Source organism: Coturnix japonica, chromosome 9 (genome assembly GCF_054131305.1).
Source record: "Coturnix japonica strain WE chromosome 9, WE-NBRP24, whole genome shotgun sequence".
Lineage (NCBI taxonomy): Eukaryota > Metazoa > Chordata > Aves > Galliformes > Phasianidae > Coturnix > Coturnix japonica.
The window spans coordinates 5544832-5571450 of record NC_140671.1 but is presented as its reverse complement, the minus strand read 5'-3'; the positions used below and the strand labels follow the sequence as shown (position 1 = coordinate 5571450).

The 26619-nt window shown below is 41.3% G+C and overlaps 1 protein-coding gene across 5 annotated transcripts; it reads left to right on the top strand.

Moving 5' to 3' along the window:
- Positions 1-551: 551 nt before the first annotated feature.
- Positions 552-26619, top strand: NAA25 (N-alpha-acetyltransferase 25, NatB auxiliary subunit). Of its 5 annotated transcripts, XR_014949118.1 has the most exons (25): positions 552-633; positions 3115-3200; positions 4090-4228; positions 5527-5645; positions 7202-7276; positions 8081-8188; positions 8637-8715; positions 9189-9300; positions 9690-9779; positions 10122-10291; positions 11023-11135; positions 12399-12606; positions 13401-13490; positions 14163-14343; positions 14904-15003; positions 17903-18030; positions 19138-19289; positions 19546-19671; positions 19959-20202; positions 20425-20548; positions 20830-20895; positions 21358-21455; positions 21656-21766; positions 22204-22350; positions 23402-24903. XR_014949118.1 is itself a non-coding variant. In XM_015877774.3 (24 exons), exons 1-24 carry the CDS (start codon positions 576-578, stop codon positions 23522-23524), a joined length of 2919 nt encoding a protein of 972 aa, XP_015733260.2. In that variant the 5' UTR covers positions 552-575; the 3' UTR covers positions 23525-26619. The 5 variants fall into 5 exon arrangements, 1 of the variants encoding a protein (XP_015733260.2); XM_015877774.3 differs by lacking the exon at positions 17903-18030 and having other exon boundaries at positions 23402-26619; XR_014949117.1 differs by lacking the exons at positions 17903-18030; positions 20425-20548.

Below are 26619 nucleotides of genomic sequence, written 5' to 3'. Positions count from 1 at the left end.
CCTCCCCCTCGGCACCGATTGGCCGGCGCAGACGTCACCGGGCAGCGGCTCCGGGGTGTGATGTGAGAGCCGAGTTGTGTCTGGTTGTGTTTCCTTCTTACACTGAGGGCAATGAGGCACAGGGTGCACAGAGAGGTGGAGGTGCCCCATCCCTGCAGGCACCCATGGTCAGGGGATGGGGTTGTGAGCACTGATGGAGCTGTGGGTGTCCCTGAGCACTGCAGGCCTTTAACAGCCCTTAACAACTCAAACCGTTCTATGAACAGAATAAAATCAGTTTGACCGGTCAGCGTTATACGTTGGTGATGTCGAGGTGAACACAAAGTAACCAAAGCCGGAAGGTACCTTCAGACACAACACAGTATCTTCAGCTCTAACGCATTCTGGCCCATCTGTGAGCTGTAGGAATACAAACACGTCCCCAAACCCATCACTATCGCCGCACTATCCCCATCCCCGCCCTCAGGCTCCCCGCAGCCATGTCACATCGCAGCGGGGCGGAGCGCTGCTCCCTTTCCCCCGCCCCCGGCTCGGCCCGGCCCTGCGGCTGCGCAGTGCGGTTGTGCGCTCTCATCATGGCGGCGCGGGGCCATGTGCAGGACCCCAACGACCGGCGCCTGCGGCCCATTTACGGTACGGTGCGCGCGGCTCCTTCCCTACCGGGCCCTGCCCGGCGTGTCTCGCCGTGCCGCCGCCCCATGGAGCTGAGCGGACACACGGGGCTGCGTTGCGGGGCGGGCAGCGAGCAGGCCCGCTGTGTGCCGCCAGGCCGCCCCTTCCGCCCGGCGCTGCGGCCTCCCGCCCCGCGGCCGGGGCTCCCTGCTCCGTGCCGGGTGTCGCCGTTCCCCGTTTGATTTCTTAGCGGAGCAGGTCCCGTGCCTGTCCCTGCACGTCGCTCTGCGTTGGGAGTTGGGGTTACGGGTCGGTTTGTTCGAGTAACGAAAACAAACGAGCGGTCGCGGATGCTTTAAAGTTACGTGCGGAGCGGCACGGACTGATTAGTTTGTTAGGGAAATGAATTGGATTATGAACCAAGTTGAGAGGAGCGGGAGTGTTGGGAAAGCGCTGGGATGAGCTGCCCCAAAACGTTTCCAGGGATGTTGCACGCAGCTGAGATTGCTTAAGAAATTGTTAACAAGTTTGTGTGTGTCTGCAAGTAGAGAAAGAAAAATGCGATTCCTCGGGCTACGGTGTCAGTCCTGCTCTGAAAACGCGCAATGGATCGTAATTCACACAACGAGCACGTTTCCTTTCTGTTCCTCTCCCTGTAAAGGAGCTGCCGCTGCCTTGGGGTGGCCGTAACTTGGGCTGCACCTGGTAAACGTGGTGTGATTACCACGTTTATTAGCATACAGTAATTTTTGCTATAAACTATGTGATGTATAATCCGAAACTGATTCAGTAGATGTTAACCCAGGTGATATGTGTTTCCTTGCCTTGCTTTTGGAGTACAGCTGTTGTTGATGTTGATCTAAACGTGCTTTCTGCTACTTCTGCTCTGTGAGGTCAGAATTTGGTGCTGCCCCTTACCCAAGTAGAAGCTCAGCTTCACAGAGGCTGCAGATGTGCAGAATGAGGTTCAAGTTTGGTCTTATACTCTTAAAAAGTGCCTTTCATTTCACACCTTCTGCCCTGATTAGTTGGGGCTCATTGACAGATGTCTTCATTGTTCTGCTTCATTTCTCTGCCTTCACCTGTAGCTTCACATGTTGCACTTCCATCCATCGAATGTAACCACCTGCAGACCTGTAGCCAGCATAGAACTAAATGTTTTTTTTCCTGTAGCTGAGATTTCTTTAGGAGTTGCCAAATGTTTTGGCTTCCAACAAACTTATTCCTTGTTGCAAAATATTATCTTTTTATTGTGCAGTTTAGAGAGGATTGTGGTTCATTTGATTTATTTCAGCAGGCCTATAGCAGAGATGCTATCAGTGAGTTGCTGTTACAGCCCCGAGGCAGGCAGTGCAGGCTGGCGGGTAATTTGTGTGCAAGTGGAAGTTATAACGTGGATCCTTAAACCAAGAAACATCTGCCTGTATGTGGAGAGATCGCTGGGGTGTTGTGTGCAGAATATTTGAAACCTCTTCACTGACGAGTCTGTGCTGAAGCTTTAAGGTTAAAGGTGCTGTACAGGTTCCTGTAGGTTGCCTGTAACTCGTGTAAAGGCACCGTGTTACAGGTTGAGGTGGTTGGAATATCTGATACAGCAACATCTTGTTTTGGTTGGTTGGGGCAGGCTGCCTGGTTTGAGGTTTTGTCTGCGTGGTCTCAGGAGTCCAATTAGTTCGACTTTAAATCTGCACCACTTGGCTGATGGAAACAAACGTTAAAGCTGCAGAGTATAAATCTCATTAGTATAGATGCACATTTTGTACAACGTACCGAGGAATCACTGAAGGTCACCTCTTGACTCATTAAGAGTTCTATCTCATAATGAGAGCTGTGATCTTGAAGAGAAAAGGATGTGTAATGTAATTGCAGTATTCCAGCATTAGATCTGCTTGTAATTTGTTAGGGGAGAGGCCAGAACAGTGCAGGCAGACCCTTCCCTTGTTGGCACGTCAGCAGGATATCTCCTCTTCTTTGTCTTTAGAACTGCTCTGGTTAAGGCACAGTGATGTTCTGTTAGGGGATGGTCTTGTTCTGCCTCTTAGTATAGAGCAAGTGAACAAGTAATTCATCTCACTTAATGCTTTGATAGATTGCAAGCATGTTGTTTCTGACCGACAGCCCATTAAAAGTCATTGGAAATGTCCCAACAGCACACCCAATTAATTCTTACTTTTCCTGAAGCAAAGAGTGAAATCTCAGTTTCTAGTGAAGGGCTGTTGCTGCAGAAGCGCTCTGTCATACAGCTCTTTTGTTGGTGTGATGACCTTTGTGGAGTAATTACAGAAGCTTGTTTGTTTGGATGACAAGAACTGGTACAGCAAGATGAATGCTTAGTCTACAAAGTGACACATTTCCTGACTGTTTGGTTTAGGAATAATTGCACAGGAAAAATGCATTTTGCACTGCTGCCCTAACAGCGCGTAGCCCTCGGTGAAATTAGAGGTAGCTTTCTAGAATGGTTTTGTGTTCTGTTTTAATGCTGTGTGTGTTCTTCTTACGCAGATTACCTTGATAATGGCAATAATAAAATGGCGATCCAGCAGGCAGATAAACTGCTCAAAAAACACAAGGATCTTCACTGTGCAAAGGTAAGTGGGGTCGTTCACTGACTTGGTGGTGGAGCATCGTCGGAGACTTGCAGTGCTCTGCTGTGCTCTGTGTGGTCTGATCTTCCAGAGACCACGGTGTGTTCAGAGCACTCTGGAACATCTGACTATTCTGATCCATGCAATTCTTTGTTTGCCTGAAAATTCTTGTGGATCCTCCCAGGGAGGTGCCTCTGCTGACTGGTATAAGTGTCTGTACCTGTGATAATTGCCGAGATCCCTATCAGGGCCACTCTGAGCAACCAGGGCTGATGAGCTATGCCTTAAAAATGCCTCTCTTAGACCTTATGCTGAGGTACCTATTTGGAGTAGTTTATTTGGAAGGCGTAATTTTAGTGTAACATAAAGTGATTTTTGAGGCTCTTTTGCTTCTCATTCAGTTTCCTTGCTATGCCCCTGCTGAAGGGAAGAGTTTTGTTCCTCAGTTTCCTGAACATTTGAGTATCTTTCTATTTTTCCTATGGATTTTCCTCTATAGTTTGTATTACTTCTACATTTTGGAAGTTATCCAGGCTGAAGCGAGTGTCATTGACCTGAATCTTATTTATGTCACTTTTCTCTGGCCACTTATTAAAAGAAAAGATGAAAATTGGCAGGAGTGGTCAGTTTTGAGCCTGCAGGTAGGAAGAACTGAGTTGCAGCCGATGCCTTAGTGGCCTGCACGTATATTAAGAAACACAAAGCCATGTTATTTGATGCAGTTTGCATTTGGAAATGTTCCACTGCAGCCATATGGGTTTGAAGCTTCATTAAAAACCGAAGTTCTCTAGAAGTAATGAGGTGCTTGGGCAAACCTCCTCTTGAGGAATAAGATTTTCACTGGTAACTGCCAACTTTGTTTTTAACGGTTGCCTCTGTGTTATATCAATAGGTTCTAAAGGCAATTGGCTTGCAGAGAACTGGCAAGCAAGATGAAGCGTATGCTCTGGCACAAGAAGTAGCAGCACTTGAACCCACAGATGATAATTCCTTGCAAGCACTAACTATTCTTTACCGGGAAATGCATAGACGTAAGTTTTTTCCTTTGCTTCTCTTAAAAATCATAGTTCTGATCTTTCAAAAGTGTTCATGACCCACAGTTTCATGGGGAGTGTATGAAGTCCAGAGTTCAGGTATGTTCAAGCATGTTATTAAGAGGCTGGGGAATTTAAATGACGTGTTATCGATATTTCTAAGGCTTCACTGGTCACCACAAAGCAAAGAACCTTGCTTAGGCTTCTCTTGTTAGCATTATTGTATGCACAGTTCCTATAAAAGAATGGCATGCTGTAACTGTCCATCATGACCAGCCTGAGTTTACTTATTTTGTTGTTTAAATGAGAGGATTTGTTGCTGCATGTAATAAAGATGACAAATCTTTTACACTGTTAGACAGTAGTCAGGGGGTTCAGGCCTTGATAAGCTGTGTAATAAACATAAGGGAAATCCTGGTCTCCCAATTGATTTTACCTTTGTGAAATCAGATCCTTGTAGCAATACAGCATTATAAAATTTGAGTGTGAGTGATTGACTGAGTAGAATTGCATGCCCATGTATGAAAGAATCCAGACCTCACATGCTGCTTATCTGCAGCTCTTCAGTTGTTTCTGTCAGCTTGTGTTTCTTGGTGGTGATAACACTTCCTGCTGAATTGCTGGAGCAAATGGCAATGGGATGAAACAACCTTTGCAGAAATAGATGTCAGTGATGCGTAAACTATGTGAAAGTCGCATCACGTGTCATTTTTAGTATTACACTGAGGTAACATTGTATGTCTAAAGAAGAAAGATGTTGGAAGGATGAAAAGTTTTGCCTATCATAGTGTCCTAATTATTTTGTCATGATAGACCTATTACTAAGAAACACAGTGTGACGTGTTTCACTTCCTAAGAATGCACCTGAGAAAAGAGAGAGAACTCACTTGGGCAAACTTTCAATAAGAGTAACTAACTTGATATCAGGCTCTGAAAATGTTTTGTGTTTTGATGTGCAATTCACGTGGTGTCATTCTGCCAGAACCAGAAGGTTTTGATTCAGCTTAGTAGTCCAAAATAGATAAATTTTTCAAGGAAAGTACTTAGAAGTGTTTCCGAGCAGTTCAGTTGTTGTTAAACTATTCTTGGTTTGTTTTTCTTTCTTTATTTTAAGCAGTTTCCTTCTTAGACTACTGTTTGTAGTATGTGGGGTCTTAGAGGAGGGAGTACCATTTCTGCGGTTAATGAACTTAATTATGTTACTCTCCAGAGTATCACTGTTGCTATCTTTTAGTAGCTGTACTTTAAATTTCATCCCGAATGTGTCTTAACTCAAACGTCTGGTTTTGGTTTAGCGGAACTTGTAACTAAACTTTATGAGGCAGCTGTAAAGAAAGTCCCCAACAGTGAAGAGTATCACTCTCATCTCTTCATGGCCTATGCCAGGGTTGGAGAATACAAGAAGATGCAACAGGTATGATCAGTGGTTTATGTTCTGGTCATGTTGAGTTGTCACAAACTTTTTTTGTTGTTGTTTAAAAAACTGTTAATTCCTCTTCAATGATCCAGAACAGCAGGCTGAGCTGATGCAGGAGCTACTCTCTGTTTTTGCAGAAGGGCTGAAATTACCATTATTGTAGGGAATGGGCTATATGAAGACTAATGTTTCATTTTCCTGCAAAGGAGCAGAACGATTGTGCCTTCTGTGTGTGTATCCGCACTGATGGGCCATTTTGGAACAGGAAGTTTTTGTCTTTTCTGTCTTGAACTGTGTGGTAGTTACAGTGTAATATAAAGCAATTTGGAAATAGATACAGGAAGGTCCAGCAAGATCATCTGTCCCATGCTTTCAGTCTTGGTTTATTTATTAATTTACTGTTGTCTTTAGGAAAAGCAATTTTGCCCATGCTCTTACCTCTGAAATCTAGCATACAATTAGGCTTGAACACATTGCGATTCAGTGAAGGCAAACTAAAAGTGCTTCAAGTTCATCTTCTCAGTTGGCAGAGCGTTGTCATGCTGGTTAGTTTTGTTTTCGTCACTTCCAAATTAGGTGCCTGGAGAATGCCTATAAATGGAAGATTCTTTTCAAAACATGCATGTTCACTCTTCTATATATATATGTTAAAAAAATGAGCCAAGTAAATGACTCTTAAAGTCCTTGCTTCCGCTCTTTTAAGGTGACTTGAATTTTTATATGCATGGTTTAAATAACTGGAGGAAAATATTAAGCTGTAGTGTTGTTCTCCATTCTTGCCCAGCTTGTAAGCTGCTTGAGTTCAAGTTGTAGACAGGGGCAAAGCTATTGAAGTGCATGACATTTACCAAGGTAGCAATCCTTATGTGAGCATATTAAGGATGAAAAATATTGCATTACTATGTTTCTGACTTTAAGCCTGGATCTTGATCAATAGAGATCTGCTTTTTGGTGTTACCTTTTATTCAAGTTACCTGAAAAGGAAGCGTGACTGTGGTGATAAGCTCTGAATCTTTCACCCTCTGGTAGGGTGTGGTATTCCACTGATGATTATGTAACAGCAAGTTAAAGGATTATTGCTAAAAAGGTGTGTGTGTGTCAATACAATGTTAAAGACTAAAAGCCTGTTCTTCTTGCTTGATACATTGTGTCACTGAACATCCAAAAAGTCCGAGTTAATTTTTGCAGCCCTCCCAGAAAAATTCAGTGCTGGAAATATCTTGCTTTGCTCTTAGCGAATACATCTCCTGCTTCCTGATGCAGTTACCGTTTCTAATTAAAGCTGTCATCTGTTCAGGCAGTCATACATGCACATGCTCGTTGCTGTTCCTTGTCAAACTTGCTCAAAGTTCTTCATCCTTGAAACTTTCACCCTCCTTCTTCTTCAGCAATGTGTTAAATGCAGGAAGGACTTACAGGTTGATTAAGAGCTCTCCCATCTAGTTGCTGCTTTCAGGTTGCATGCTGCCATCATTGCTGCTTAACTTGCATTGTCTGTCATGGGAGTTCATAAACAGATGTTTTAGGAATAATTAATCTGTCTTATTTTTCAGGCTGGAATGGCACTTTATAAGATCGTACCCAAAAATCCTTACTATTTTTGGTCCGTGATGAGCCTGATTATGCAGGTCTGTACAGTGCTGAAAATTGGTCTGACTTTTACTGCAGGTGTACTGCAAACAGAGATGTTTTTAGTGAGAATATTGGAGATACCTAAAGTAAAATGTCAGAGCTGTTTCTGTTTGATGCTGGGAGGGTGGGACCTTCCTGAAACCACATTACTAATGTGGCTCAAAGCAAGTGCTGTATTTTTTTAATGCAGCTTAGCCTGTCTATCTTACAGTTTCATAACTTCTCTATCTTGGCTATTACCCTGCTGGCTCCTAAGTTAGACAGGTACTGTCTGTAGCCTCTTAGGCAGAACTGTGGCTCTTTGTACCTGGACTATAAAGTCTCCAGGAGTGCTGGATTTAGCACGTCTCACGTCTTTCAGATTGCAGCAAATCTGCAATGACAGACAGCAGATAAGCTGTGCTGTGTTAGTTGAGATAGTGGATTCAAGCAGTAGTTAAATGACCTGACAAAGTGTTGGCCAAGCAAGTAAGCATGGACTTGTTAATTACATTCTCCAGAGTAATGTGCCATGGAAAATACAAGCGTGTTCTTGTAAGGTGTTGTTTGCCATGGCTATTGTGTGCCTAAATGCATGAGGCTCTAGGCAGTGCAGTTAAGAGAGCGTTCCAGCTCACTAGTTTTATTGCTGCCTGTTTAACAGTGTGGCTGCTCTCTGTGTGTATGGATGGCATTCTGAATATGTGGAGAAGGGGTTAAAGCATCCGAGTTTGCTCTCTTCTCATGGATCACAGAGGAAAGCAATGTGTGCGACAACACAAACGTCGATGCTGTGTTACAGTAGTTCTTCCTTTCTCTAGTCTATTTCAGCACAGGATGAAAACCTCTCCAAGACGATGTTTTTGCCACTAGCTGAGAGAATGGTGGAAAAAATGGTAAAAGAGGATAAGATCGAAGCTGAGGCTGAAGTAAGAATTGCGGATATATTTTTTCAGCTTGATTTCAACATTTTTGAGACAAGGGGTGTAGTGTTAAAGGCGGTTAATTATTTTAAGTTTGCTGAGATAATAATCAGTAATGTTCTGAAATTAAATGTGAACGTATTGGTACAGAAGGAGATGAAGCAGAGGGTGGGGAGGGATATGAAAAAGTGTGGCCAAGGAAATTCTTTTGATTTGACTTGATGAAGTACTTGTTTTTGTTCCCTGGGAGGCCCCGAGAGACATTTTAGGACTGATAATGGCAAAAAAAGACCTAAATTCCTGAGTGCTCCACCCTTGGGATGCTAAAGATAACTTTGCAGTCCTCACAGTCTTCTCCTTCTAATGACAGTAACACAAGTCACTTTATTTCTTGGTGTACCTGTACACTGTTTTACTAGCAAGTTTCATTGCAGCCTAATCTTTTTTTTCCAAGGTCGAACTTTACTACATGATTCTGGAACGTCTGGAGAAATATCAGGAAGCCTTAGATGTTGTGAGAGGAAAACTAGGAGGTAACTTATGCTGTCAATTAATAATCACGGGTGTGATGGAACAATAGCTCTTTTGCTTCAGATTGTCCACTGACTACAGGGTGTGGGGAGGGAAACACCTGTAAGCGTGCTTGCTTCTTAGCAGCTGGTTCAAACATTGAAGCAAACTCTGGAGGTTCTTTTATGCAAACTGATTTTACCCAAACACATTTGACAGTTAAGAATCATATTCAGCAATGAATTTTGGAAGAATATACTTATCCTATAGTCTTGATTGTTGTGGACTGTTTCTTTCTGGTGATTAAAATACTCTTGCAGATTTAAGGAATGGGGATATGAAGATTTGCATAGGAAATATGGCCTTTCCAGCCTTTGAGAGTCTTTTATTGTCTTACTGCTTTGCATCCTTGACTATAATAACACACTTTGATGCTTTATAATCACTGAAGGAAATGCATTGATTAAATGAATTAGCCCTTCTGTTTTTAATTTAGAGAAGCTGACGAGTGAGCTCCAGAGCCGCGAGAACAAGTGCATGGCGATGTACAAGAAGCTGTGTAGGTGGCCAGAGTGCAACGCGCTGTCAAGAAGATTGCTGCTGAAAAAGTGAGACATTTCTGCAATCTTATCGAGGACTGAAGAAAAATCCCTGACTGGTCGTGAATTACCTTCTTCAGTAGTTCTTGTAAATGGTGGTTAGAGCAGAAGAATGTCAAAGGTTCCAAGAGTATTTTCAAATATTAACACGCCATTGGTTGAGGAAGAAGCAACAAAATGGAATTCTGGAGGATTTGTGGTGGAGGTCACAGGGATGAGACTTTGTTCAGAACTGTAGTTGCAAGATCTATTAAAGGAGAAATGATTCCTAGCACACTTGTATTTTTTTTATAATATAAATCTTTGCTATTCCTCAGATTCAGTTTTAGAGGTTTTAGAAGTGAGTTACTGTTTTGGCAGTTCCCTAAACATTGTTCTCTGTCTCCTTTTTGTTTCAGCTCAGATGATTGGCAGTTCTATATAACCTACTTTGATTCAGTATTTCAGCTCATAGATGAATCCTGGACACCTCCTCTGGAAGAAGAGCAGTAAGTCAACAGTTCTGCTGTGAATTTTTCCATTGTGCTAGAGAGAACTTTTTGCCTTCAGTGCTGTGTCCCTGTCTTTGGTTGACTTCCTGACATCAGGCTCCAGATGATGTCTTCCCTACTTTGTTTTTATGGAGACTGGCAGGTCTGTTGGAAACAGCTGTATAAATAGTGGTTTGTACTGCATAGAGCTCTTCCAGTTCATATTTTTTAATGTTATTGAATTAGCAAACCCGTCATGCCAGATTTCCTTAAGGGTGTTCTGGGAGTATGTTGAACAGATGTTGTCATTGACCTAGGAATGGGGGAAAATAAAGATCTTTTGTCTCTTTAATTGCACAGCTCTTTGGAGGGAGAGGTACACTATTCTATAGAGCAAGCTGTGAAATTTATAGAAGAGAGAATAACAGAAGAATCTAAGAGCACTCGGCCACTTCGAGGCCCATATTTAGCTAAACTGGAGCTGATCAGACGATTGCGTTGCAGAGGCTGTAACGATGAATATAAACTAGGTAAGAGCCATTAACTGGATGATAAATTAAACGTTGGAGAGAGAACACAAAACAATCTCTTTGTATTTAATTCAGCATGTACTTAATTCAGCAGCGTGTTATGACATCGTATGTGCTGGTTTCAGTAATGCAAAGAATTTTGAAAGTATTAGAAGATGAGCCTTGAAAAAAGGAAAGTCGTTCCAGACTGTTACAGGGCTTGTGAAATTAAGCAGGTTAAAGGATCTATGGAATTTGGGAGCATATGATCAGTGTCATTGTGATGAAAAGTGCATTCCCGATGCACTGCTTTTGTACAGAGTCCTTCTGTTTAGCTGTAATCTCTGGATGTGTTGTTGTGTTTTGTTGTTTTTTTCAGTAATGCTGGGATTTGCTTTTTAACTTGTGTTTAAAAGCTGCAGTCGGGGAGTCAGCAAAGGAGAGAATATGATTACAGCTGTACCTGTGATTACTAGTTTCTAAATGAGTTAGATAAGCAGGGACTATGCATGCATGCGTATTATGCTTAGCTCTTATCTGCCAAAGTAGCTTGACTGAAGTTCTTAAGGTGTATCCTTGGCTACTAAAGACAGTGAGCATCGGTTAAGGTCTGCAGCAGTGCAGCTAATAGGGCTGTAAATCTCTGCGTAATTCCAAATTGAGAAACATTTGATAATTTGTTTTTAAAGTGATCTTATAGTTTCAGATTTTAGTGTAGCGTATTAAAAAGGTGAACTGGCTCTTTTTCCTAGGTGATCCAGAAGAACTAATGTTCCAGTACTTCAAGAAATTCGGGGACAAGCCCTGTTGTTTCACTGATCTCAAAGTATTTGTGGATCTCCTTCCATCCAGCCAATACACAAAGGTGAGGAATGTCTGAGATGCTGACAGGAACTAGAGCGCTTGTTTGCACCTTTATACTTCGGTTAAGGTACCTCCATGTCTTCTTAAGGGATGGAAAAAGCTGAAGCTTGATCTATTTAGAACAGCAGACACGGGAGATGTATTTGCTGTCTACTGCAGCTTCTGTTATACAAAAACGTCCTTCGTGTTTCCTATCATACCCATCCCTTATTTTTCTCACTGAAGTTGCACGTTTAGTTGGGCAGATGGATCCAGGTAGGCTGTTGCACGTTTTACTCTGCTGCAATGTTGAAGAATAGACATGTTGATACTGATCGAGTGGTGACTAAGAGAACTATGGCAACTTTTCCAGAATCTTTTTGAAATGAGCCCTCTTCAATTTAAAAGTCTGTTTGTGCAGAGTCATGAGCTGTTTGTTGAATGACTTCAGCAGCTGGGAATCCTGTCACTCATCCCATTGTTTCTCAAAGCCATTGTGTACAACTTAGTGCTGAGTAGGCTAGATGGAGAATCCTGGATCAGCCAGAGGCTTTTCATTACAGTATTTGTTAACAAAGTATGGACAGTATTGTTTTCTTATTTTCTTGACTTGTAAACCTTACTAATGTGACACTACAGCTTTACTAATGAGGAGAATGGTGGCCTTGGCATGTATTGGTTGTTGCTGATATTTTAGATGTGTTCTCACCCACTGGCATCAGCTGTGGTCAGTAGTACATTTAACTCATAATTTTGGAAGTGCTGACCACATTGCAGGGTATTATGAGAAATCTGCTGTCTCCCATTAAATAATATTGTAAACAGTGGGACACTGCTCTTCTTACAACCTAAAGGAAATTAATCAGATGATGACATATCTAGGCATCCTGCATTGCTTCAGAGATGAAAGAAAATTTAATAACCAGTGCAAAATTTCCCATATAGTGTGCTATGGACTTTCAGCAACTAATTATTTTAATTGCATCTGTTATTCCTCTGAGTGTTAACAAGTGCTTGAAATCCCTTGTATGTCAGTTATTGGAAACTTTCCTGTGTGTTTTTTGTCTGTTTGATGAACTAAGCTGTTAAGCAAAGCCATCACTTGTGCTCACCAAAATTAAGAATTAAAAAACAAGCTCTCTAGCAACTGATTTCAGTGTGATGTCAAGGTTTACACTGACACTTCCACCTCATTTGCTCTTCTTGATTTGAGAGAGGAAATGATGTCTTCTGTTTGTGTAGTCCCAGCTGCCCTGCAAAATTTTAACAACTGTTTCTCTTCCAGTTCATCAGTCAATTGCTGGAAGTAATCCCTCTGTCATCAACAGCAGAGAGCGAAATCGCACTGCCAGCCGACATCAAAGCTCTTCAACAACACTTGTGTGTGGTGCAGCTTTCCAGATTGCTTGGTATCTATCATGCCATGGATAAGAAGCAAAAGCTGACTGTGGTCCGGGAGTTAATGTTAAGATACCACCATGGATTGGAGTTTGGTGAGGAAAAACTTTGAAACCAGTGTTGTAGCTTTTTTTGAGCTTCAGAATTATTTTTTTCCAGAGGAGCGTGACAGCACAAACTGTGATGGCCTGCATCACTACTGATGTATTACATCTATTGTGCCTCTAGATACTATGTTCTTTCCTTTGTTATTATATCCTTGGGCACCTGAATTCTGTTTCCTTTTAATTTCTTTTCAGTTTTGTATCTTTAAAGTAAATGAGATGTTGGTGAGTAGCTCACGTGGTGCATTTTTATGCTTTCCTGTGCCTTTGAGCAAAGGCAGGCTTTATCAACAGTGTGTATAGGATAAAAACATAGGCATTATTACCAGTGTTTAAATCTTGCAGTTACAAAGTGCTTTCTTCTAGCAGATGTTGGTATATGAAGTGGCCAGACTTTTCTTTTCAAAATCATCAGCAGGAGTTCATTTGTTATCAGGAAGAAAAAAAAATCTGAATTTGTGTGAGAACTGTTGATTTGTTTTCAGTGCTTCTAAATGGAGTATGAGTCCAAGAACAGAGAAGCCAAGGAAACGTAATGTTAGAGGAAATAAAATGTGTTGCTTTGGTAATTCAAGCACAATTAATTGAGGAGGGGGGGAAATGAAGATATAGAGCATGAGTGCAGTTGTTTTAAAGAAAAATTCTGAGGTGTATAAACTAGGCAGTGGTTATCATCTGCCAGGTGTCTGTGCCACTTGATAGAGCTGGCAATTGAGAAACAGCTGACAGCGTAGTAAGTAGTTCTTTAACTCTGCAATTCAGGGTAATTTTGTCTTTATTTTTAGGGAAAACTTGTTTGAAAACTGAATTGCAGTTTTCAGATTATTACTGCCTCCTTGCAGTCCACCTGCTGCTTGACCTGTGGCTAGAGGAAGGTATGTCTCCATATTTGCTTAATACCACCTGGGATGGTTGTGGGGAGGCATATTGTGCCTGTGTGGCCATTGTGCATCTGGCATTGCTCATTAGTCCTATAGCTTTCAGTTTCTTCTTGCTGTGTGGTATTTCAGGAGCCTCTCAATTTGACTAAACTCTAAAGGGATTTGATTTTTTTTGTGGAAGTCCTGGCAGAGTTTTGCTGTTTCATGCAGCTCAGTGTTGTCCATCCCCAGAAGCTTGTTCCAAGTTCACCATGTAGATATTTTTCTCTCCCTTTGCACAAATAATGCTGATAGCTTCGTTCTGACACCAGAAGTGTTTTGAAAAATATTTCTTTTTCTCCTTGATCTGCTTTGTCTCCTGGAGTCCTGGCTTCTAGACTTCAGCTGAGGCTCATTGCTCTGGTTTTAGTAATTCTTCTCATCTGCTCTGCTTTTTTGGTCTCATAATCTCAGAAATATCTCTCCAGTACGTGAGGGTTGTGCTCTGTGCTGACATGAGCTGGATATTCCCTGTAAAGAATTATTCCTCCACCAGCTGTAGCACTGGGGTGGGAATGTCCTGAGTGAAGTGCAAAATGAGGAAGGGAGCTTTGATGCCAAAGTGAATTACACCATCTGTGTGGAACACCCCTCCCTGTTCACACCTGTGTTTTTCTTTGTCACCAGGTGAAGAGATGGCTGTGTGGCAGTGCCTAACCCTTTTAGAAGAAGGATTATCTCATAGTCCTTCTAATGCTCAGTTTAAATTGCTGCTCATTCGAATCTACTGCAGGCTTGGTGCTTTTGAACCAGTTGCAGAGCTTTACTCCAGCCTTGATGCAAAACACATACAGCACGACACCATCGGGTGGGTAGTATATACTGAGAATAATTGGTTGTGGTGACCCTCTGGTAACTGTTTCTGAGATCTCTTCAGTTGTCATTGCTACTGAAAGATGGTAGATTGTCACACTGTGTTCTAGAAATATGTAAAATCCATCTACTAAAGCGTGCTCTGCTTCTAGTGGAGTATCTGTCCTGTGTGATTTTAATCATTTCTGGACCTTAGGAATGTTAAACAGAATATGAGATCTGTGAAATGTGTATCTTGGTGCCAGTTGTAGCTGGGTGTAGCAGCCTGGGTCGCTGCTGAGCAAAGTTTGGGAGCAGTGCTTAAAGCAAACACAACCAAATGGCCTTGCCTCAATTACTGTGTTTGTGAGTTTCAAAATAAAGTTCCTCCATCCACCTAAGTGAGCAAGAACTCTGAGCTTCCACATGCAACGAAGAATTCCTTCCTTTACTGTTAAAAGCTTAAATCTTAATATGAATGTTGAGAGTATCCCTGTTAAACCTCCAGACTTTTCAGTAAAGCTGAATTCCCCAGCACGTGTGCTGCTGTCTGACTTGTGCTGTGTTGTATTGCAGTTATCTTCTGACGCGCTATGCAGAGTCACTGGGCCATTATGCTGCTGCATCCCAATCCTGCAATTTTGCACTCAGGTTTTTCCACTCCAACCAGAAAGATGTAAGTTGAAAGAAACCTCTGCATCCTTGTAGCAGGCCAGTAATGTTGATAGTGCTGTACTGAATTCTGTGTCATACGTAAGAACTTAAGAACTGTAGTAGGTAGTCACACAGAGGAATAATACATGCAGCTTTGTGTTTATAGTGAAGGTTTCCTCAGCCTGTATTTCTCGCTGCAAAGGTTTGTAACTTGTTAGATTGAATTTTGCTTTAGGAATTTTTTTATATAAGCCAATCTGAATACTCTAAAAGTTGCCATGATTACTTGAAGTGATTGAATTGTGATTGAGAGTGTGACATAACGTAGCTGTTAAGTCCTGGTGCCATATGACTATTGGCACTTTGAAAAGTCACACAGCAGCCAGGGATGGTGGGTCAAGGTGTTGATGATATGTACAAGCTGTGTATTGTACTCATCTGAAGCAGAGATGACGTGTTATGGGGAATGCTCATCAGAAAATGGAAGCGCAAAGAACGATGTGGGGAAATTTCAGAGGGGAAGAGTTAACTCTTGAAGTCATGACTAACTGCATTATTTTTAGGTGATGGGATCAAATTGCTAAGGCTGGTCTTGTGCTAATGGGAGCTACCTGCCTTATTCAGTTCACCCCTGTGAAATGGTGTGAATTATAAGAAAGTTGTCTTGAATGAGAACCTTGAGGATGGGGTGGGGAGAGTAGTTAAATTCTTTCAAGAGATTGGGTCCTTCCTAAATGCATGCTGTGACCTAGGCATCTATCATGCTTGTAGCTTGCTGATCAGTAGCAGTGCTTGTCTAAATTAGTCTTGATTAGAAAGCTCTCTCAGGTACATTCGTAGGGAAAACATCAGTTTCATTCACATTTCCCATGGAAGCATGAAAAATGGGTTGAGTGGGAGAACGGTAAACAACTGTCTTGAAATCTTGGTAGAAATGCATTGGGCAAATAAGGGGGGAAAATAGTCTAGAACAGTGGTAGGAAACTACAGGTATAATTGCGAGACTGTCCCATTCTGAGGAGTTGGGAGTATGTTTTGTATTCTTACATTTTACAGCTTGTTCATTGCTAAGGGGCGGGGGGAGAAAATTATTTTGACTTGATGCTTAAGAAACAAAGGTGCAATCCTGTTTTAACTCTTCCATTTACTGGCTAAGCTGGCGGCAGGGGCTCTGCAGGTACGCAACCTGTTTTTCTACCATCCCAGCAGTAGGTAAAAACACATAAGAATTATCTATACTGAGTAGTAAAGATTCTGAAGGTGCTCAGACAATAATCCCTCAGATTAGTATCCTTGTGCTGTTGGCAGCCCAGATTATTCCTGTGTGCATGGTACCAGTTGCCGTTTACGTGTGACTAAAAGATAGATGCTGAGTTACTGTGACCTGTGCCTGACATGGTCATTTCACTGTAGGGAGGGGGATGCTTGGAGATGTGTGTGGGTCATATGGTGGAAGCTCACTCTCTTCTGCTTCCCTCACTTGCTTATTGTTTAAGCACTGATTCTACTTGCTAAGAATCTTTGCATTCCTGAGTACAATGTTTTGTGCTAGAGTGAAGCTCTGGATACAAACAGCTTTCTCCTATATCTATATATCTGTTGTCGGCAGTGGCAGTTTTTATGTTTTTGAGTAACTTGTTCACTCTTTAACATCTACTGAAAGACTTCAATGAAGAGCATACCCGGAACCAATGGCTGGAACCAACTGTTTAAACAAAACATTCTACTGCAGTGTGCCAGGTAGAAAAGAAATTGAACTGAAACAAACTACCAAATGTCACTTATGTGCTTGGGAACACTGTATTGTAAAGCATGAAGAAATCATCTTTCCCTGGAAAGCATTCTGATGGAAGTAGGAAGATGGTGATTCTCTGTGTCAGGAATGATAAAGGTGCTTGCAGAGTATGAGGTAACTGTCTACAGTAACTCAGTGCGTGCAAACTGGTGAAGGCCCACTGAAACACGTTCCAAGTGCTATTGCGAGGAAAATGCTACTCAACTCGTTATCAAGAAATGCTGGAAAAAAATGGTACCTGAATTGTTCGGTTTTGCCTCACTACCACACCTTAAAGGCTGAAATTGCAAGAGGTGGTAAAACAATGCAGTCAGTGTTACATGCTTCGTGCTACAAGACAAAGATGTGTCTTGGGATCCTGCTTATCTCATGTCTCTTGGAGTACTGCAGCCAAAGAACTGTGAGCCGTTGTTCTTGAGTAGCAGCCAAACCTCACGGGTTCTGGATGCTTCCAGTGGTTATTGTCTTCAGAGTGTTTCAGTAAGGAAGAAATCCATCAGAAGCCACATCAGCCTGCAAATAGCAAGTGTCTACAAAAACAACCACAAGCTGCAGACTGAAGCAGGAGAAGGCTCAATTCAACGTGCTGTTCATCTTAGATACGTCAAGAACAGAGTGGGGAAAAAAGAAATGGTTCTTTACTATAAAATGTTTCCAATATCACGGGGTCAGAATATGCCTCCAGTTTCTGTGCTGCAGTGGTTCTGTTGGGGTTTTCCTCTCGTGATCAGAATCCCATTACAGTATCTAACTGCAGTGTTAAATGAGGACTATCCTATCAAAGTTACCTTTTTACCTGATTTCAGATACTGCCTACTTCTCTGTAGATTAATGTTTTAGCTGGAATGTTTGCTACTATGTAAGGATCGTGTCCTGCAAGTGCTCTCTGCTATGCATGGGACTTCGCCAAGTAATAGCCATCCAGGGTACTGTGCAGTTTTGATGTAATATTTCTGTTCTGGGAGAGGATGCCAATAACAGGGAGGAGAGAAAAGGCAGTATTGCTATATTTGACTGATACTAAAAAGGCAACTTCATTCTTCTCAAGATAGTCCTCCTTTAAATATGCAGAATCACGAGTAATCTCTCTAATTTTCTTGTGTCCGTCCGTCTTTAATTTCTCCAGATCCGCAGGCAAACAGAACAGCAACGTCTCTTATGGGGATTTAAAAACTACGTCGATGCAGTTGAATTAGCGCCCATAGTGCAGTCCCGTAGCCTGACAATGACCTCTGCAAGGCTGTATATCAGAGGGTATGTTGCTGAATATTTGGCATATTTTTTTCGTACAGTGCAAATAACCAAATTGCATAGGAAAAAGGCAGAGCTATCCAGAAGGCATTTCTTACGTTGGAGGGAGGAGAGAAAATGAAATGGGAGCTTTTAGCTGTGAGTGATAGCTCCTCTTCTCTCAAACCCTTCTGGGCAGGTTGTCTTGGTCAATACAGCTGTACAGATTTCAGTTGCCCTGGGGACTTTCTGGTGCCTCTGATCTTCAGTGTGTTTCATGGTGATGCTATGAAGAAAATACTTGATCTGCCAGAATTTCTCCATTGTGGAGAAACTGATTTAAGATTACAGCCATCTGTATTGACAGGGATCATAAGATGTTCACTCCGTCATTCCAGTTGTGTGTTTCAGTGAAAAATTCTGCCTGTTTGGGACTCTTCATCACAGAAATCTTCTGGAGATTGCTTGGACAGATGAGAAATGTTAGTTATGTGGCTTGTTTTGCTGTGCTTCACCAGAGGGGAAGCAAACTATCCTATGGACATTGACAGCTTTGTTTGGTGGTTAGATTGTACTGTAACACATGTATGTGTGCATGATGTTATCTTGTGATACTGTATTAAAAAAAAAATATAACTAATAAAGAGAAACAAAAAATTGTGTGAGTAATTTTTTATCTATGTTGTGATAATGTGATGCACATCCAAGTCAGTTCCAGAAAATCGGGATGTGTCTGTTTTGCCTGAAAGTACTTCTCATAATGAGGCAACTAATTGATTTATCCATCTGAAAAACAACAGTAAAATAGAAACTTTCAAAATCATCTCTCTCGACCTACAAATATTTTTCAGTCTGTGTTGACAGCAATCTGATTTTGTTCAGTGTTGGTCTGGTTACTTACTAGCCCTGCCCGGTGGATCCTCTAGGCGTTGTTAAATTTAGGGAACAGAACTACTTGGATGACTTAGATAAGCAAAACTGCAGGATCCTCCTGGGGTTTGAGCATTTGCCAGATTCTGAACCTCTGGGTTAGTGAAAGCCACGGAAATACAGTTTCTTGGCATTGACCAACTTGGTTGTTCCAAATTTGTGGAAGTAACTAATACAAAGCTGGTGTGTGCTTTCTTGTAGACCTCAGAATACATCATTCAAGCCTACAAATACGGTGCATTTGAGAAGATTCCAGAATTCATTGCATTTAGAAATAGGCTGAACTCTTCCCTTCACTTTGCACAAGTTCGCACAGAACGGATGTTGTTAGACCTCTTACTTGAAGCAAATATGTAAGTACAGCAGCAGCGAATGCCATTCTTTCATGTGACAGAAATTAAGATTTATGCATAGGTAGAATATTGACCAAGCGGCACTTTGACCAAAACCCAAAAATTTCTCTCAGTTGCTCTTTCCTTCAGCATCCTTCTTTGTACTTAGTGTAACTCTGGTGATGAGTCAGCAATTGAACAGTGGAGAGATTGCAGTCTTCTGGATGTTTGTTTCCAGTGATCAAATGTTTGATTTAATATTTAATCTTATGTGCAGATCTTCTAGTTTAGAAGAAAGCATAAAGTCCATGAGTCTGAGCCCAGAAGAGGATGACATTCCATGGAAAGACTTGCGTGACAACAGAGACCTGACAGTCTTGTTTAATTGGGATCCAAAAGACAGGTGAGTAGATAACCGTAGTTTTGTGCCTTTTCCTACAGCATATGGTGAAGAAAATCCTTTCAGTGTAACTTAAATGTTCTCTAGACCTGCTAACTGCAAACTTAACATTCATTTATCACTTCTAGCATTGCTGCCTTTTTACATATTAATGGTTTTCTGAATTTCTGATCATTCTTCCCTCCTAATATGTTATTTGATAACTTCAGGTAGGCTCTTGTACCTGAGTGAAGCTTGCAACTTTGCAAAACTGAAGCATTTTCCTGAAAACATTTGGTGCCTTTCTCTAGGGACATTTCTGAAGAACATAGGAAACTCTCACTGGAGGAAGAAACCCTGTGGTTGCGAATCCGGTCTTTAACTTTAAGGCTAGTAAGCGGACTCCCAACTCTTAGTCACAGTATTCAACCAAAGAACTCTGAAAAGACTGCAGAGAATGGCGTCTCATCCAAGATTGATACAATTCGATCTCTGCTTCAGCAGCTGGAAGCGGCAGTGGATTCAGGGAAGAAGTTTCTAGAACAAAAAATTCAGGTACCCATTAAGGAAAAAGCTATCCTCAAATATTAAATGAACGTGAATGCAAGCAGAAAAACTGAATGCATCTTGTAACGTCCAGCAGGCTGCAGAATGCACTTAACTGACCCTGAGTTTGTAGTGTATGAATCTGACTGAGAGATGTGCCAGAGACAAACACTGTGTTCTGGATAAGGAAAAGCTGCAACACCTTTATCTTTTTCTTTGCTTCTTGCCTAGTATCCTGTCCTTGGCCCTCCTCCTACCCGAATGGCTGGCTTCTTCAGTAATGGCAGCTGTCAATGCCAGACTAGCTTGTTTTATCTTGTTAGTGATATTTATGAACTAGATACCAATGGCTTAGGTAAGTGTTTGAGGGGCAGGGGCTTAACCAGATGGTTATGAGGTGGGAGGGAATGCGGTATGTTTCCACTTAGTTTGAAAACTGCTAGACATTGGGTGATGTGGACCCAACTATGACTTGTTTTATTTTATGAATGACGCTGTTTCATGGGAGACAGCACTTCAGTGCTTTATCCATATCTTCATTTTTGTGGTGTATGTTGATGTAATACAGCATCTCTTCTGGGCGCAGGAGATCCAGAACCTACAGTTCATAGCTGCTTTTTTTCTGTTTTCTTTCAGAAGATTCAGCAGAAGTCCAGGAGAGGATAGGGAATAGTTTCAAGTCTTTAATAGAACGGCTAACAGGTAAGTAGTAAACCAAGAAAAGACACTGGTAATTAAACCAGTTATAAGCTCCCAAGTGTGCTGCAAATATGAGAAATTGCATTAATGGATCTGCAGACCCTTTTGAAAGATGCTGAGAGCAGGGCTGAAAGTGCCCCTAGCTTGTCTGGCCACAAAGTTGTTGCATCCATGTAATGTCATTATGCCCTGTCATTTCATTACCTTGCAGTCTAATCTTAGCAACTGTTGTTTCCTGATACTTGGTCCGAGCGTTGTGTGGGGATACTATTTGTAATGAAATACAAGTTAGAGGGAACTTTGGAGCTCAATCTTCTTGAATGTCTTTAGCTAAACTTATCAAGAACAGCCTCGTCAGCAGAGCAGTCAGAGGACTGATTTCTGTCCAGGATGTAGCAAAGGATCATCTGGGTTGGTTGATCTGCATGTCCTGAATAAGGCTTTCCTTTTTTTCTTTTTTTTCAGATTTGTTCAATAAATGTAAAGGTGACTTGATTGAAGTCAGAGATGGCACCTTGAAAACTCAACCAAACCTGCTAGAAAACTTAGTCTTCTTTGTTGAGGTATTTTTTAAATTTTTTTTGCTGGAAAATTAAAATTGTGGAGCACTATAGAGTGGAAATGTTGAGACTAAAACACAGTGAGTTGCATGCTCAGTCAGTCATGAAAACAGAACTTTTGCATATTCTGAGTCTTTCCGGTATGTACACTAAAATGCCTCCTGTAAATGCAGCTTGTAACATACCTTTATCTTTCTTTGCAGACCATCTCCATCACTCAGTGGGTATCAAGTTACTGTGATGGTGTCCTTCGACCTTTTAAATCCAACCTGCAAAAAAAGAAGAAGAAAAAAAAAGAAACCAATGTAGCTATGGTAGGTAATATAACTTTTTCTCTTCCACTTCCATCCCTCAATCCAGCTATTTGTACAGAATTCTATCAGGATAGATGGCATGCTAACTAACTATTTTGCATGAACTCTGCCTTGTAGAATCTGATGTTGGGCAGAGCTTACTTTACAAACAATGTGTTGTTTTTTTTTAAACTCCTTTTCTGCTTTCTGCCACATCTCTGACATGGTGTGACATCTTTATAACAGGAAATATTAGTTAGACTATCACAGATCTCCCTGGTGTGAATGCACTGCAGTACTGGTACTGTTTATCTGGATAGGTAGATTTAAGCTTAAGTGTTGGGGTATGTGGGTGTGCAATAGAGTAAGCATTATGAATTGAGTTGTTACATAAAATTGTCACTGAAGAGATACTAGTATGTGTTTATAAATTAAAAGTATTTATTTGTTTATTTTAGCCACCTGTATTTACACACTTTTTGGATTATGTTACTGAACTACAGACATTAACTTCTAATGTAATAGATCACATCAAAGGGCTTGAAGTATTTCTGACTGCACTAAAACTTGAAGAGTTGTCCCTCAAGGACACTCTGCTTTTACAGGTAAGAACTTACCATTGTTATATGAGTGATTAGTGTGTTATGTGTGATAGATAACCTGTTAAGGATGACTTAATAGCTATTAACCAAATATTAGGGACCAAACTGAATTAATTTTGGAATGGTGAGTTGGGGTTTTTTTGTAGAGTTTCACCTGGTGCAGTGACTTTGCCTCGTCTGATGAGCTGTCACTTAAGACACAAAGAGATTTCTGGTGCATTTGTCCTGAAGTAGGAAATCTGACCTACAGGTCATATGTGTTTGTCTAGGAAGATCCTAATGCTTTTTTAAACTGGGGAAGGTTTAAATGTTGCATTTGGCTGTTTCAGAACTGTATCCACCTATGTGTTAACCAGCTTTTTTCAGTTAGTTTGTCCTCTATTTCATAACACACTGCTTAGAATTTCCCTTCTCTTGTTGCTGTATGAAGCTGGTGGAGAAGCATCTTCTTGAAAGCAAAACAGAAACCACCAAAAACTGATAAAGAAATCTTACACTGTAATTTATGTGATTTTAACTAAAATTCAAAGTACGTGTTCCTAACACCAAAGAAGCTTGAACATCAGGTATTTTCAGATAATTGTTGGGATGTTTGTGATTGTTCTGGATTTTTGAGTGACTAGATTCCTTCATATCCCATCCTGGAAGACATCAAATAGCTACACAAGGTAGACCTGTAAAAACTGTGCATCAGTTTGACATGGATTTGAGCAGAAGCACCTCTGGGAATCTTGGACTTTCTCTGTGTTTAGTTGTGATGTTTGCAGTTCTGTTTTTTGTTTGATATGGTTGCAGTAAATCCAGAAATAGGCGATGTGCACAGCACTGCTCACAGCCAGAGCTGTGTTTGCAGCCATGTGCATTCAGAACTACAAAGTGCTTTTAAAAAACGTTCTCACATTCAAGTGTTGGTGAAAACTCTGATGTGATTCAGGGATGGGCTGTTACTGGTGATGGGCTATTACTGCTGAGGTGAGGTGGGAGGGGATGTTTTTTCATGGGAGAACTTGAAAACCTGCTATTGAGTGACTGGTTTCTCTTTTGCAATTTGCAGGAAGAAAAAAAGTTTACAAAGACTGTGCAGGGGAAGGTGCGGAGCAGTTACCATCACTCGGTTCAGGAAATTGGAGAACTGCTGAAAAAGAGACTTGATACTATTAAAAAACTAAAGATTTGAGAAATCGTTGACATATTCCACAGGAGAGTGACACCAGAGTCCCAGACAGAAGCAACATCCAATATACCGTCACTTCAATCCAGAACTTCCTCATAATGCATGAAGGACTTAAAATCATAAAACGAATTTTTTAGGTATTACAGATGTATTCAGCTGACTTAAATTATTGTACATAAACGAGAAGCAGGGACCCTTATCGGGGTTTGACCACTTTTTATACATGTTCATAGGCATATAACAACAGGAGAAAATTGAATAACTTTCTTCCCTTCTGATCTCTAGAAACAACTGGAGATGGTCGTTAGCAGCAATAGAAATCCAGTGTAAAGCATAGATCTCAAAGGAGTTGTATTTTCATCACCATACAGTGTTTATAATTTTCGTATGGTCCCTTGCCTTAGAAAGCAGAAGTAGATGCTCACGTTCAGCCACCTCCAATGAAATGAGCCAGTTCTGGAGCTGCCTATGGTTGTCCACAAGCCACCTGGTCCTACTGAGTTCAGTGTGTTGGCCCAGCAGGGAGATGGGGGCTGTGCTGACAGAACACCCTCTGCGTGCAGCTTTCCAGCAGAGCCTAGTGGTGAGGCAGGTTCCTCTAAGGGCTGAACGTGGAGAGAGCTGCTGGAGGAAGGAGGTAGTGTCAGCATACACACAGGTCGCTTTCATGTTCAGAGAAACTTCGAGTCTGATGAGGAGCAAACTTGGCCATTAAGCTTTAGAGAGATGGGAGTCAGTGTTTCGGCAAAAGTCAAAAGTAGAGACGGTGTATATAATAGCTGCAGTGATGTCTGACACTGCGTTCTAATTTCATGACAGTTTAATGTAAAACAGCAATCATCATGACTTCTAAAGAAGTGTATTTAGATTACTGAGACTTTAAGACTTTAAATATTTTCATAGAAATTAAATCCTATTGGCTTTGGTTTTAAGTTGGCAGAGGTAACTTTTGCTTCCGCTGTAGTATGAGGCTGAGAATACTTTTTATAACTGTATGCTTGCTTTTTGCAGTTGATCTTTGATTATTCAAGTACTAGCTCATTAGGTGTTCTCGTAGTGCAATCACATCATCTGCTCCCACTGAGTCTGCATTTCTGCTGTTGTTTTTGTTTTTGGTTGTTTTTTTCCATTTTAAATGAGTAATGCAGCCTAAAACTTGTAGGCAAAAAAAAAAAAAGTATGTGTTGCACCTACAATCCAAGGGACAGGTCAGACTTTAACAGATTCGTTCTGATTTAAAGCAGCTAGTATCTGAAGTCTATATTTAAAGTTTTAAGGGAGCTGACAATCCTTTGTCATCTCTTCTGAAGATGTTTTGTTAGAAATGCTAGAATGTTGATGAGAGTATTTTTTTAAAATAAATCCCCTGTGTAAAAATTCCACATTGCTGCTCTTGCTGGATTTAGTTTTGCTTTGCCCCCATCCTACGAGGGAAAGAAGGCTGTCTGCAGGTTGTCTAAATTGTAATGGAGATCCTAATGGTTTAACTGTGACGTCTGGTAAGTGCTCTGGGCTGGAGGAATACCAAAATGTGTTAAGTCTGTTTTTATAGTAATACTTTTCCTGAGCAAACTGAACTGTCTTACACGTTGTATAGAAATATCATTTTTGGAAAGAAGGGTGTGTTCCTTAAATTAAAGCAAGACTGATAACTGATGTTGATGCTTTGAAACACGTAGGATACGCGCAGAGATTATGCAATTAACGGAGAAGCACTGAGCCACAAATCTGCACTGCTCGTTTGAATTAAAGGAGGAATAGCAGCAGTGGCTGATGCTTGTCTGTCCCATCCCTTTCCCATGGCAGTGCAAATGTAGATGGGGCTTCATGCAACACCAGTGTTGAATGCAGAGTTGATACGACGTCCTCATCCAGAGGGCACAGGCCAAGGGCTGGCTCGTGCTGGAGTTTCCTTGCACTGCTGCTGCAACAAATTGAACTCAGCCAGTCATTTCAATAAACAACACTGACAATGTAAGTGAAGTAATGTTAATAAAAATCAAGCTTTTATAATCCCGCGTGCCAGAAAGCAGAACTTGCTTTAAAAAAAAGTTTTCTGCATCCGTTCCCTTAAAAGCAGAATTGAAACTGCTGGGGGCGACGTGTGTCATATGAAGCAGTCTGAGAGGAGATGGAAGCATGGCTCGCTTCCCATCAGCACTTGGCATGGCTCAGGTCTGCTGGTGGCTGGTCTCAAACCATCTGCAAGTCTGCACAGGGAATGCTGGCTGTGTTTCAGAGCTGCCTGCTGTCCCATTTCCAGGTCTGGCCACCGGTGAATGATAAACTTGTCGAATACAATTTTTTGATTACTCAATGTTTTATAAAACAGATGCCATCTCTTCACAAGCTGTAAATCCTCTCTGGAAGGAGATGGTGGGGTACAAAAATGACTGTGTACTGATTGTCTGGGGGCTTAGTTGAGGGAAAATTGTGTACAGTTAAATATATATTTCTTACAAGAGTGTTTCCCCTCCAGCATATGTCCCACTGGCACTTGGTAAGAAGTTCAGGCTAAAACCTGTTGCTGCTGTTTGCCCATTTCCACTCTTGGATGGGTTTTTGGTGAAGAACTGAAAAGAATACTGGGGGGAAAAGAGAAACCTACCAAGTCTACTGTTTACAGACTGAAAAAATACTGCTTTTGTACTACTGGGATCATGAACCACGATCCTTTTACAGATCTCCTCAACTCTTCTCTTTGCTTTAAATTGGTGTCTGATGTAGATGAAGGTCAGATGTCTCCTATCCTGCTTTGTCTACATACAGAAGAAAATGTACAATGCCTGTTTGTGTTCCCCATCATTTTGTAAACTTTTTTTGTACTTTTTACCACTTCTAACTGTTCGAGAGTTGCATTTATACTTTGCGATCATTGATAATCATGACTTTATTTTAACCGTTAGTAATCTTAAATGGGATTTCTTGTTGTCTCTGCAGCCTTATCTGAACTTTCTCTTCCTTGACTATTGTAATTTATGACTGTAGAAGATATGTATGCCTCAGCCTTCTACGGACATAAGTGACAGAACTGCAAAAGATCTGCTTTAAACTGGATGGGTTTATAATTTATATAAAGTCTGTTTCGTTACAAATCA